The sequence below is a fragment of the Marmota monax genome, unplaced genomic scaffold, assembly GCF_021218885.2.
Source record: "Marmota monax isolate L192 unplaced genomic scaffold, Marmota_monax_Labrador192_F-V1.1 WCK01_AAM20220418_F8-fsc00002, whole genome shotgun sequence".
NCBI lineage: Eukaryota > Metazoa > Chordata > Mammalia > Rodentia > Sciuridae > Marmota > Marmota monax.
The window spans coordinates 10,216,762-10,230,336 of NW_026693571.1; the positions used below are offsets into that span (position 1 = coordinate 10,216,762).

General features: G+C 37.0%; 1 protein-coding gene across 4 annotated transcripts in view; it reads right to left on the reverse strand.

The window, feature by feature from the left end:
• Sgms2 (sphingomyelin synthase 2) overlaps positions 1 to 13,575 on the reverse strand; it is an 86,932-nt gene that overhangs the window by 15,831 nt on the left and 57,526 nt on the right. For all 4 annotated transcript variants that reach the window (XM_046459085.2, XM_046459086.2, XM_046459087.2 and 1 more), the window contains 2 exons: positions 4,538 to 5,241; positions 70 to 187 (listed from right to left, as the gene is read on the reverse strand). In XM_046459085.2, the coding sequence (XP_046315041.1) occupies positions 70 to 187; positions 4,538 to 4,992 (573 nt within the window). In that variant the 5' untranslated portion in view covers positions 4,993 to 5,241. The remainder of the gene's footprint in view (positions 1 to 69; positions 188 to 4,537; positions 5,242 to 13,575) is intronic.

Below are 13,575 nucleotides of genomic sequence, written 5' to 3' on the forward strand. Positions count from 1 at the left end.
GTACCATACAGTGGGTGTTCAGTAACTGTTTTCTTGATTCCCTCTAAATGGGAATGCAGAGCTGCTTACCTTTGGAGCACACTGGAAATGCATTCCAGGCACAGGGAGAGTAGTAACGTACATTGTAATACAGCGATATAGGTATAAAGTTCCAATGATAAAAAAGAATCTGCGCCCCACTATTGACCTAAAGGAAGAAGAGGGATGGGGAAAGACAAGCTTACTGGTTGTTTTTGTTCTTAATGCAATCAATAAAACCTAAGTCAAGAAAGAAAACTTTAACAGGCTAAAAAATAATTAAGAATAGCATTAACAAACCAGTTTCACACAATTTAAAGGCTATGAGCTGTTCATTCTGTAATTCCATGGTGATACTGTACTTCCATTTCCAGAAATAATGATTCATGTGCTACAATAAATGTAGGTGATTTGGAGCCCAAAATGACTAAGTGTGTAGGAGTGTGGGCATTAAAGTAGATCAGGAATTTAGATGATCCCCTCTCTCTTAAAAAAATGTCACTCTTTGCCAGCGAATTCAATGACTTCTATGTTTTCAGTCAACTCATTGATTAATAAAACCCTCAAGGACATATCAAAGATATAAGTGAGCCACAGTCACAAAGGAATTAACTAATGAGCCAGGTGCTGTGACATAATTGGACACACAGGGAAATGTGACAACCCATTTAACTCAAGTTCTATAAACAAGGTTTATTTGGGGACCATCTGAAGGTATTTTGACAACTTGGGAATGAACTATATTTTCTCTGACTAAACAAATTTCCGGAGAATTACATTTTGAAGATGTCCAAAGTGCCCTTATATGTTAAGGACATTTAATAGTGAAGCTGTAAATTGATTTACTTACTTTTATTCAATCTCCATCAAAGAGGAGAAAGAGGAGTACGAAGCTTTTGTATGCAGTTTGATCGTGTTTATTGCAGCACTGTTCACAATAACCAAGAAATGGAGATAACTTAAGTGCCCACCAAATGATGAATGGATAAGGAAAATGTAGTGCATATACACAGGGAATTTTATTCATCCATAAAATGATGGCATCCTGTCATTTCTGACAATATGGATGGGACTGGAGATCATTATATTAAGTGAAATGAGCCAGGTACAGAAAGACAAGCACCACATGATCTCACTCATGGGGAATCTAAGAAAGTTGATCTCACAGAAGTTGAGAGTACAGCAGTGTTGCCAGAGGCACAGGAGGTTAGGTGAGCAGAAGGAATGGGGAGAGGTTGATCAGTGAGTTCTAAGCTATGGTTAGACAGGAACAAGAAGTCCTGGTGTGGTTTGCACAGTAAGGTGACTACAGATAATATTAATGTACTGCATATTTCATAAAAAATGTTTAAGGACTTTAAATGTTTCCACTGTGAAGAAATGATAAATGTTGAGGAGATAGGTATGTTTAATTTTATTTAAACATTACGTATAAGGGGGCTGGAGTTGTGGCTCAGCAGTAGAGTGCTCATCTAGCATGTGCAAGATATTGGGTTAGATCCTCAGCACTACATAAAAATAATAAAATAAATATATAAATGTCCAACTACAACTAAAAAAATATTTTAAAAATATTACATATAGGGCTGGGGTTGTAGCTCAGTTGTGGAACGTTTGACTTGTACGTGGGAGGCACTGGGTTTGATCCTCAGCACTACATAAAATAAATAAAGGTATTGCATTTATCTACAACCAAAAAAATGTATTTAAAAAATATTACATGTATTCAAACATCACATGACAGCCTATGAATATGTTCAATTTTTCTTAATATTTTTATGTATGAGTTAAAAATCATTTAAAAGTAAAGAAAGACAAAAAGGCCTAGGTAGACATCAAGGGGTCTGAGTGTCCTCAAAGCTCAAGGTGACAGTCCCTTTTTTGTTGTTTGTTTGGTCTAGAAGCTCTGGCTCTGGGAATGGAAAATGAGTGGGATTCCTTTAACCTCTGGGTTGCTAGTTATAACTTCTCCAGAACATAAAATATATTATTGCAATTTTCCCACTCAGAGCTACCAGACTTTCCAAAGTAGGACTGATCAAAGACTTCTGGAATCACAGTGAATTTCAGGGTGAGACATGTTTGAAGTTTTTCCAAAGACTGTGGTTCTGACATGGATCAAGTTCTAATTCAGGTAACTATTGGGTATTCTAATTTAAAGAATTATGTACAAATACATATTTTACCTGCCTGACACCAGTAGCTATTTTAAGAATGTTTCAGGGTTTCTGGGATTAAAAAAAAAAGAACACTCTCTAGACTATGAAAGAATTTCTTTATTCCAAGACTTGCTATCTTAGCTCTGCCTTTTCTCATACTGAGCAAGGTAACCAATAGTGCTCTCTCCCCCACTTGGTTAAGGGAAGAACAATTCACCCTTTGACTCAACCACAGGCCCCAGAGGAGAGCTGTTTGAATTGTGCTGCCCGATTTTAGACAAGGTCAAGGAATGAGCAGAAAATTATAAATTCGTTATATTCATTCCAGCATTCTGAGTTTAGCTATACTCAGAGCAGAAAACTTAGGTGAAACAAGCACCCTGCACCATTATGTAGAAAAATAACCACTGCTTATGATTTCTTTCCCACAGCTTTGAAAGGTGCTTTTAATAGAGCAAAGAAGAATTTCTCATTGGGCTGGGATGTCTAAAACAGGTAAAGCTGGGTGTGGTGGTACATGCCTGTGATCCCAAGTTCAAAGTCAGCCTCAACAACTTAGGGAGACCCTGTCTCAAAATAAAAAGTAAAAAAGGGCTGGGGATGTGTCTCAGTGATTAAGTGCCCTGGGTTCAATCCCCAGTATCAAAAATAAGTAAGAGAGATATAAAAAGGTAAACTCATGTGACTTGTGACTAAAACACTGGATACCATTAAAATGTATGGTGTGATGGCGCATACCTGTAATCCCAGCAGCTGAGGAGGCTGAGACAGGAGGATCGAAAGTTCAAAGCCAGCCTCAGCAATTTAGTGAGGCCCTAAGCAACTCAGTGAGACCCTGTCTCTAAATAAAATACAAAACAGGGCTGGGGATGCGGCTCAGTGGTTGAGTGCCCCTTGGTTCAATCCCCAGTACTAAAAAAAGAAAAAAGAAAGAAAAGGAAAAAAAATGTGTGGCTCAGGTATATGCCCATGAGTTGTGACATAGGGAAATTTAATCTGGTATCGGAGAGGAAATGAATGTCTAGATGATGATTCAAATAAACCAAGGTGAAGATTCCATTTCAGGGTGGAGTTCAGCTACTTACCAGACCCTGGAAAATGTCTCTTTTTACATACAGGAACAAAATTTTGCTGCAAATTAAAGGAGAAAACAAACACCTATGGCCTGGGCAGGCCCTCTTATGTTCAGTGTATCAATCCCAGATACTGAAAAGAAAATCACTAACATTCAACAAATATATTCTTTGATTTTCACATATAGCATGCCTTAACTAAGTAAAACACAATTATCAGCTCTTTTACTTAAAACATGCCAAGAAAGTAGTGTGAAAGAAAATGCTTAAGAATGACTTCAGTTTGTAGAATAAGTTTTCAAGGCTGCACCTGAGGAAGTCTCTGGCCAAGACAGACTGAATTCCTCCAATCACAAAGCAACAAAGAATGGGAGGAACAACATGGCATAAGCTCTCTCTTCTAAAAACCATCTTGTGGCAATCATACTGAAATCTTAACTGACTTGGAATTTTCAAGCTATATCAACTCGGCATGCATCATATATTTTGAAAGCCCCAGACCATGGGTAGTGGTTGGATCAAACTCCTATTTCAGTGATTTAACTGCTAGAATCCTAGTAGAAAGCAAATATTTAATGACTGAGATGAAAGGGGAGTTGAGGGGTCTTCGTTTTTTATGGCCCAGAAGTCAGAATTCACACAGAGAAGCATGAATAACCGCTTTAGATCTATGTCCAATTTTCAAGTGTCTTCAAAGCAAAAACTCTGGCTACTACTTCCTGATTCCTCCTAGTCCAAGACAGGGGTGGGGAAAGCCGAACCCAGTGAACTCTGAGCTCCTCTGTGGTGCTGAGGTGAAACCAGAAGACAAGTTTCCTTTAGAAATCTAAAACCCAAACCACAGGAACCCAGTTCTAAATTCAGTTTCTTTAAACAAACATTTGTGACTAGGTGGCCAACAGGCCAAGAAAAGCAAAAAACAAAAACACCAAAAACCTAAAACTTGAGAACTTTTGAAGACAGGCAAACCTCAAAGCTGGATAGTCATCTCATTAGGAATAAGGGAGAAAAAAGTTTCCCAGCCTCCTCCTTTCCCCACTTGTCAAGAGCCTGAAATAACCCAAGCAAGAGTGTATGTTATTCCCTTCGATGGCTCTGGATTTATCATACAAATGCCCTAGCACCCAAGTTGCTAGAAATGAGGAGCCGGGCATTAAATTCAAACACTCTTTGAGTCACCCACCACAGTACTGCTGTATCCTTGCCAGTTTCACACTTGATTGCTCAGTTAACACTTTTTGTCTATGTGTCACTAAACTTATTAGGAAGAAAACAACAAAGACTTACTTGTATCTCAGAAAGAGCCACTGGGTGATCCATAATCCAACTAATATAATCCCATTGATTTCTGATACAGAAAATGCCCATTTCACCCGATCAATGTAATCAAAAAACTTGTCTGGGAGGGGAGGGCTGAGCTCCTTGGGAGGGACCCTCTCATGTACAACTGTGATCATGACTGTTGTCAAGACGAGGTTGAAGAGTGCGTACACAAAGGCAATGCCCGTTTTCCACCACTCTAGGGGAAACTTGTTCCTCGACTCAGTGGGCATAGCAATTTGGATATAGTCCGGGTACTTTTTGGTGCCCTTTCGCAGCCCATTGGATAAACTCTTAGATTTACCATTGCCATTTTTGTTTTCTTCCTCGACGGGCTCAGCAGGTCTTGTGTAGGTATTTGCAGGATCATTGGATTGATTTTCCAAATGTTCTTCAAGTTTTGCTGTCTCTATGATATCCATTGTCCCCAGTCTTCAGATCAAAAAGGAGATGGTAAAGTTCTTGTTCTTTGTGGTAACTTATTTTTTTTTTTTGAATCCTTCTACTTCCAAGATCAACATGTACTCTTATAATTGATTTTGTTTCCTAATACAAAATGCAGAAGGTAGCCATCTGATTATTGTTCCTGCCATGTAGCTGTCTGCTGCACGTCCACCACTCTTACGAAAGGAAGCCAATTCTCGTTCCCCCAAAAGATGTTACTATCCCACCTAAAAATAAAACAAAACTATGCTCAGATAATAAGTTTGTCCAATTATCAAAATTCCGAAACAAAAACATTCTCAAAATAAGGAAACAAATACCAAAGCCATTTGCTTTATAAAGATATTGTTAGAACACAGTTGACATTGCAGAGATTGAATTTATTTACAAAACATTGAACTATTTAATCCTGGTATTCCTGTCTCTTTTTGAACTGATGTCAGTATAAATAGGAACATTTTAACTATCAATTCCCTTTAAATTTCTTTAAATAAAAGACAGGACCCAACATTGTAAACACTTCAGACTGTGTTACTTGTTGCTAATCATGAAGTCATAATAAGCTAGAACCTGCCCAGAGATCACAACATTCTCTCCTAAGACTGTATCTTTTCTATGAACCTTAAAGAAAAAATTAAAAACTCTGGTGAGTTGCTTCAATGGTCCATGCACGGAATAACTGTTAGTCTCTGCATCTGTCAAAATAGTCTATTTTCTGATGAAAACACGGACGTCCTTTTAGTGACTACATTGAAGAACCGATTCCAGATCTATACATTCAAGGTATTTAGAACAGCACTGCCTCAGTTTATCCTTGCATATTCATAGATGCACACCATGCACAAGAAAAGTTGGCAGCCTTCAAAATAACTTAGCGAAAAGAAATACAGAACCTTGTCTATGTTTCATTTAGAAAGCAAGCTGTTTTAAGGATAAGATCTTTTACTACTAAAAGTCATGGTAAATTAGTAACTGACAATATCTGACGCAATCATCAGAGTTTCTATCCAACAACAGAAACTGGCATCCAGAGGACTCGCTTGGGGCACTTACTCACCGTGACATTGATGAGGAAAGGGTAAGCTTGGCTTAAGCTCCACAGGCTCCAAAGAGCAAAGACTTCTTTGGGACACAGAGCACCACCACCAACTCTCTTATACTAGCTAGCAACATGCTCCAGCTGTTCTTAATTTAGGAAAGCAGTATTTTAGTCACACTATGGAACCACCACCTGAAGAGGTTTTCAAACCTTGTAATTAGTCCCCACCCTGAGTACACTGCACAACTTTAGCATAATCCTTAGAATTTTAAAGGACTCCCTTTTCAGGGTAATTTCAGGAAAAATAGAAGGACGAAAAAATTCAACATAGTGACAACTAAGTCTTTCTTTAATGAAAGAAAAAGGAGAAAATTTAAAACAGCACCGTTAGTGGGTACAGGCTATATTTATTTACAGCTATGAGTGGTAAACAGAATAAGTACAAGTGTTTACTGTGCATCTGCTGAAGGATATATGAGGGGAATTAAAGGGGGTTTTAAATAAGCTAAAATACCTGAATATTCAGCCAAAGAGCTTGTAGTCTAACTGAAGAGACAGAACCAAAGCAACAAAACTGTTGGAGAAGACTGAATACATACTGTCAAAGGAAGGCAAGGGCTAAACTGATCACTAGATAAAAATGTAGGCTTAACTGGGCTCCGTGGTGCACGCTGTAATCCCAGCGACTTGGGAGGAGGCCAAGGCAGGAGGATCACAAGTTCAAGGTCAGTTGTGGCAATTCAGTAAGACCCTGTCTTAAACTAAATAAAATAAAATAAGGGGTAGGGATGTAGGATGTAGCTCAGTGACAGAGCAGTCTTGGGTTCAGTCCCCAGTACTAAGGAAAAGAAAAAAATGTAGGTGAGCTGTAATTTATTCGAAGAGGTCTCCCCTCACAGACACGTTCCATATCTGAGAAAGCAGAAGCTGGAGGGAAGGTGATCTAATAGAGGACTGAAGAATGACTGGAGGACGAGTTTGGCAGAGAGATGTCACTAGCTTTCAACATCTTGCCTGCCTCTTGTCCCTTTGAAAAGCCTCCCGCTATTGATACATTAAAGCAGGATGAGAAAGTCTAAAGCCCTCTGGCCTCACATATTCTCTAGAATGCCCTCCCTCATATATACAGTGGTGTGGGAAGCAGCAGCACGGTGAAAAGGTGCCACCACAAGGTAGTTTCAATAGCAAACCTTCAACACCACGGACTACTACTTCAGCAGGCACCAAAGTTCTAATTCAAACCACTGCCTGTCACTTCATCAACCCTCGCCTGATCCATCAGAGCATCTTGCCGAGCTATAAGTCAAATTCCCATCAATACTTCATGTGTGCTCCTAGTCTGATGTTCACATGAGAAAGAAGCTTGTGATTTTGAAACCCCATTTCTTCCGTAGACATACAGATGAGCTTTGTAAGGTAGGCATCTAATTCTAGAACACAGAATGTGGAACAGAGGAAAATCTAATTAACTTTTTTTTTTTTTTTAAATGAGGAAGCACTCAGGCACCCACCTCAGGGGACTACCACAAGGATGACTGAAACAATTAATTGTGAAGAGCTTTGTGCCACTGGGAGTAACAGCACTCTAGGAGTACAATGCCCATTTGCTGTCATTAGTAGTAGGATTGATATTTTCCTTGGGATTTCATTAAGAAGATTAAAGGTACACAGCACTTTCCTCTTGTGTCCACCAAACCTGGGATTCAGTGATTGTCATCAAGTTGAGGATTATCACACAGTCATTCCTATAACCATCCTTTCCTATCAGCATCTGGGATTGAGACAAAATTAACAAGTTCTTCTCCACAGATGGCAATTCCATGAGCTCATTTGTTTAGGTTGCTATGCAGGAGCCAATGCCCAGCTTTCCAAGTCCTCTTATATGGCAAAAAAAAAAAAAAAAAAAAAAAAAAAAAACCTGCAAGTTTACCTGGATAATAGAAAAAAAAATCAAGATTTTTTTTTTTTTTTTTTGATGGTGCTGAGTATTGAACCCAGGGCCTTGTGATGCAAGATAAGCACTTTACTAACTGAGCTATATCCCCAGCCTCCAAAAGTTTGAGATCTTTATATAGACTCATGCCCCTTTGGAAAACAAATGCAAACGCAGACATATTGAATACACTGATACTGTTGTTAAAATTTTTTAGAAATATGATACATTCCAAAAATGTAAGGATGGCTTAAAATTAGGAAGTGAACATACTGATACATCACAAACATACATGAAAAGCAAAGGTGTAATTATCTTGAATGCAGCCAAAAGGGCATTTGATAAAATTCAACATGTGTTTGATTTTGTGGGGGAAACATATTCAATGGAAGGAACAGATTCACAGCTACACGCTTTCAATGACAAATCACAATTTTAGTACTATGACTTCTGCTATCAAGCAAAAAGTTTCTCACTGTTGCTCCTCTTTTCTCTCCCCAAAAAGCTTTAGAATCTTTTTTGCCAAATTATTAAAAAAAAAAAAACCACATATTTACACATCACTGCATTTCTCTGTTTTACTTATGTCATCTCTACTACCTCACATTGTTTTAGTAAAAAAAAAAAAAAGAAAGAAAAAGAAAATAAAAACCAGGCAATTACCAAAATTATAAGAGAAATGCATATATGAAACCAACTATCTCAAAGATATAATATTCACCTGGAAGGTCTGTTCTATTCACAAATTTAACACACACAGAGCTTCCGTACAGAACCAGTGATAACCAGTTAAAAATTTAATAGAAATATGATTGCGTATGCTGGCTATTGATGTAGCCACTATATCAATGGAAAAAATGCCTTCAAGAACTTTGGTTTCTGTAGAAGGGAGTGAGGGGAGGGATGGGGCTGTGGGGACGGGAAGGACGGTAGAATGAGACTGACATTATTACCCTACATACACTACACGTATGATTACACTACTGGAGTGACTCAGCAGCATGTACAGCCAGAGGAATGAGGAGGTGTGCTCCATTTGTCAATATGTCAAAATGCATTCTACTGTAAAATAAATAAATCAACAAATAGAATGTCACTTTAAAAATCTCTAAAATGAAAAGAATTGCTGGGGCTGTGACTCAGTGATAGCGCACTTGCCTGGCGTGTATGAGGCACTGGGTTCAAATCTCAGCACCACATAAAAATAAATAAATAAAATAAAAGTCTATCAACAACTAAAAAAAAATTTTTTAAAGAAATTGGTAAAAAAAATAAATAATGCCCTCAAGTCCTAGTAATTAAAAGGGTATGTTTAGAGCTTATAGGAAGAAAGCTATAACAATTAACACTAAGATCAAAGAAAACACAAAGCTATACAATATTTCACAGGAGGGAGGCTGAGATATTAACATTAGTAATTACTTTTAATAATCCCAGGAGTGTGTGTCCTTTAATTTGACAAACGTTCTAAGTTTCATCGATAAAAATAGGAACAACACATTTGCACTACTAGACACAAAACATAACTAAATTTGGGTGTGCAGCACCTTTACCCTGTGGTCCTCTTTTGTAAGTTTTTCCCAAGGAAATAACATACACAAAATATTTCTACAATCATTTTTAATAGTTGCTTATAGGAGAAAATCGGAAAAATCCAAGTAGTCGAGATGGGATTAGTCCAACAAATTACAGTTACCTTTATATTGTGAAGTTCCAGGTGGTAAAACAGGCTGCGCATCCAAAATCTGAAATACTCTGAAATCTAAATTCCTTTTGAGTGCCAACAAGATACTGCACAAGCCTGATGGTTCAATGAACACAAACTTTGTTTTCATATATAAAATTATTAAAACTACTGTATAAAATTATCTTTAGGCTATGTATATCAGGCACATGTGAAAGAAAGAAATTCTGCGTTTAGACTTGGGTTCTATCTCGAAGATCTCTCTCTCTCTCTCTCTCTCTCTCTCTCTCTCACACACACACACACACACACACACGCACACGCACACAAACATTCCAAAATCTCTAAACCCCCAAATTGGAAACACTTCTGATCCCAATCATTTCAGATAATGGATAATCAACCTATGTAATGATTATAAGACTGCAAGACAGAGATTTAAATACTAGAAATGAATATAGAATACAACTAAGAAGAAACTTTGATTGAAATAGAAAATGTAGGATTTCAATAACTCATTCATTCAGAGGTCATGGTTTGATTAAAACAAACAAACAAACAAAACTGGAAAGGGGCCATGTGACAGATACTCAAGGATACAGAAGAAGGTGAAAATATGAAGGGCCACACCCATGAGACTCCATCAGCAGTTCTGACCAGAGGCAAGGTCAATCTGCAAGGCAACTGACCATGAAGTCAAAGGGCTTACAGGTGCTGTTGACCAGATTTGCAAGTCCGCCTACCTATGCATTTGTAGTGTTTAAGGTGATAAGATATATTAAATGTGTAAATATAGTTTCAAAATTAACAGAACTTATCTCAGTTTATTTGTGGGTTTAAAAATTAAGAACTTATCTAAGCTTAAACATGGGTTTTAATGTTTAAAAGAATTTAATCTGTTAAAGATAGAAGCTTAACATCCATCAAAGAAAATATATTCCTAAATGTTCAAATTGGAATTATGAATAAAATGATGTAGATATGGAGCCTAAAGGCTCAAGAAGAACTAAGTTTTGAAGAATTTTATTAAACTGAATGTCAGGTGAAAAAATAGTTGATGAGTTTTTTAACAGACCCAAAAGTTTTCTCGTATCTTATATAAGAAAACTTGGTTGTCTCCAAAAAGCCATAAATATGGAGTTGTCAAATGAAACAGCCCACAAAACAACAGTTCTCAGCAAATGTTACTTAAATACCAGGTAATGTACTTGCATTTTATCTAATTATTCCTCACAACAACACTAGGAAATATTGCTAGCCCAATGTTAAAGAAATTGAGAGAAAGTAAGTTGTTTGAGGTCAGACTGACAGGAAATGGCAAAACCTACAGTTAAACCAGGAATCTGACCTCACAAACCCCTGCTCTTAACTTGCTTACTATTACCTTTAGTGTTTGAGATTTTAATAGGTGAACAGTACAGTCAGCTGAAAAGACCAAGAGACAATTTTGAGGTTTTTCTTTTTTTTAATATACATAAATACACAATAGATCCTCTAGACAGCATTATTAACAAGTCTTTGTAATTTTGCAAAAATCAATATAAACTTAGAGGGCTGAGGATGTAACTCAGTGGTAGTGTATTTTGTCTAGAATGTGTGAGGTCCTGGGTTTGATGTGCAGCACCAACAATAAATTAATTAATTAATATAAACTTAGGGGGATTTTTTTCCTTCTTTTTGAATTGGAGATCAAATCCAGGATCCCTGTGCCTGCTAGGCAAGAGCTCTACCACTGAGCTATATCTCTAGCCCCACTCCACCTACTTTTTCTTTTATTTTGAGACAGGGTCTTGCTAAGTTGCTCAGGATGACTTTGAACTTGTAATCCTCCTGTTTCAGCCTCAGTAAAATTTTTATAATTCATCCCTCTTGTGGGGAAAAAAGCTAAGGAGCCTGCTGACAATTTCCCTATAACCTTAGTCACAACTTAATTATATTTACTATTATTAATAAGCCACCATCTTAAATTTCTAATATAAGTTTATTACTTTATGTAAACAGATCCACTTTGGTTAAGAAATCTTACATCCGTACAGTTTTTCCTAAAGACTAGTCAAGACCGGGACAACTTAACTTTTTCTTATTAATAGTCTTAGAGCTAAACTTGCTTGTAAAAATATCCCCATCTAAAATGGACAGGAGGCAATATGCTTATGGATACAAGGATGCTTTGTAAGGGATGCAATTCTATTTTGGAAGAACCTGCAAAAGTTATTAATTAGTTTTACTTACAAATTCTCTAAATCTGAAGACCCATTGCTTACTAAAAATTATCATGTATTTGCGATACACTTTCCCAACAAAAGGAACGTGGAAAAATATCCTTGTCAGATCAAGTTTTTATAATGCCACTAACTCCCACATAAAATAAGATTTAAATTAGGGCTGAGGTTGTGGCTTAGTGGCAGAGCACTTGCCTCGAACATGTGAGGCACTAAGTTCGAGCCTCAGCACTACATAAAAATAGATAAACAAAAAAAAATATTGTGTCTGTGTATAACTAAAAATTTTTTTAAAAAAGTTTAAATTGGGATGGGCAGGCTTCCAAAATATTTTGCTAACACTTTAGTCTGAGAATACCTTGGGAAAAAATCTAAAATAAAAGACATAATTGAAAAACCAGCTACCAATGACTATACTCTTAAACTTTGTGGTAAGGAATATGCTTTGGTGGAGGACAGATGTTTTGATCTCTGGCATGTACCATTTCACATGAAGTAGATGGGACTATTTTATTTCTGATTCTTAGTTATTCTAAGAGAAAGGTACACCCTATCAATAGATATAGAAAGTAATTAGTGATTACCTGGGACTGCAGGTTAGAATGGGGAGTGATTGCAAAAGGGCTCTTTGGGGTGGTAGAAATGTTCTAAAATTAGAGATGATGCTTGTGCACATTTGTAAATTCACTAACAATCATTTAAGTTACCCTTAAAACAAATGAATTTTATAAGCTTGAGTTATGAAGCAACTCAGCTATTAAAGAAAAAGACATAGCCCACTGGGATTATTTACTATATAATTAGAAAACCAAGGACCATTCCACACTGTTATTAACCTCCAGGCTCACTTTTCCCTTTACAGTATTGTACTTACCAGCTGAGCACTTCTGTAGCAATGATTGCAAACATTTGTAAGATTTTTTTTTTTTTTTTTAACACAGACAAGACCAAGAACTAGTCAAGGAACAATAAACTGTTTAACAAAATTCATGTAAACCGTGCTCCCAAAATAAACTTGTAACTAAATAATGTGAAATGACAAAAAACAGATGAGTTTTCTAGCAGAACTCATCACAATTCATTATGAGTTAGATGACTAAGCTTTTTTTCTTTTTTCCCCCTTTTTGCAGTTTTAAGGATTGAATCCAGGGCCTCACATATGCTAGGCAAGCACTCTATCACTCAGCTATATCCCCAGTCCTTGACTTAGATTAAAGGGGAAAAATGAGGTCTTTCTCATTTAAAACAAAACAACAACAAAAAACAAACTGGTTACTTTAAATGGCTGACATGAAATACTTACCCAGGACAAATATTAGTTGTGCAAATTTGAAAACAGTAAATTGTAGGACTGGCAGTATTGCACAAGAAGGGATGGCCTACAGGTCCCACTGAAGCTCTTCTGCCTTAGCTAAGTTGATCCTGTAAAGGACCTTCAGTGAGATCTGATCCAATGTTTTATAGGATATTCTAAAATTTAGCTTCTTTTTGTAGACAGACTGTTGCCTGTTCAGTTTTCTGTTGGTGATTGGAAAAATTCTGATCATCAGTTCTAATTCTGGGATATTTTAGAAAAACAACATTCTTGAGTTGTGTAGGAGAGGAACCTCAAAGGGCGGTGAAGTCACAAGGAAAGACAACTTGACAATCCTGGTATAATGCGAGCATTCGGTCATGTGAATA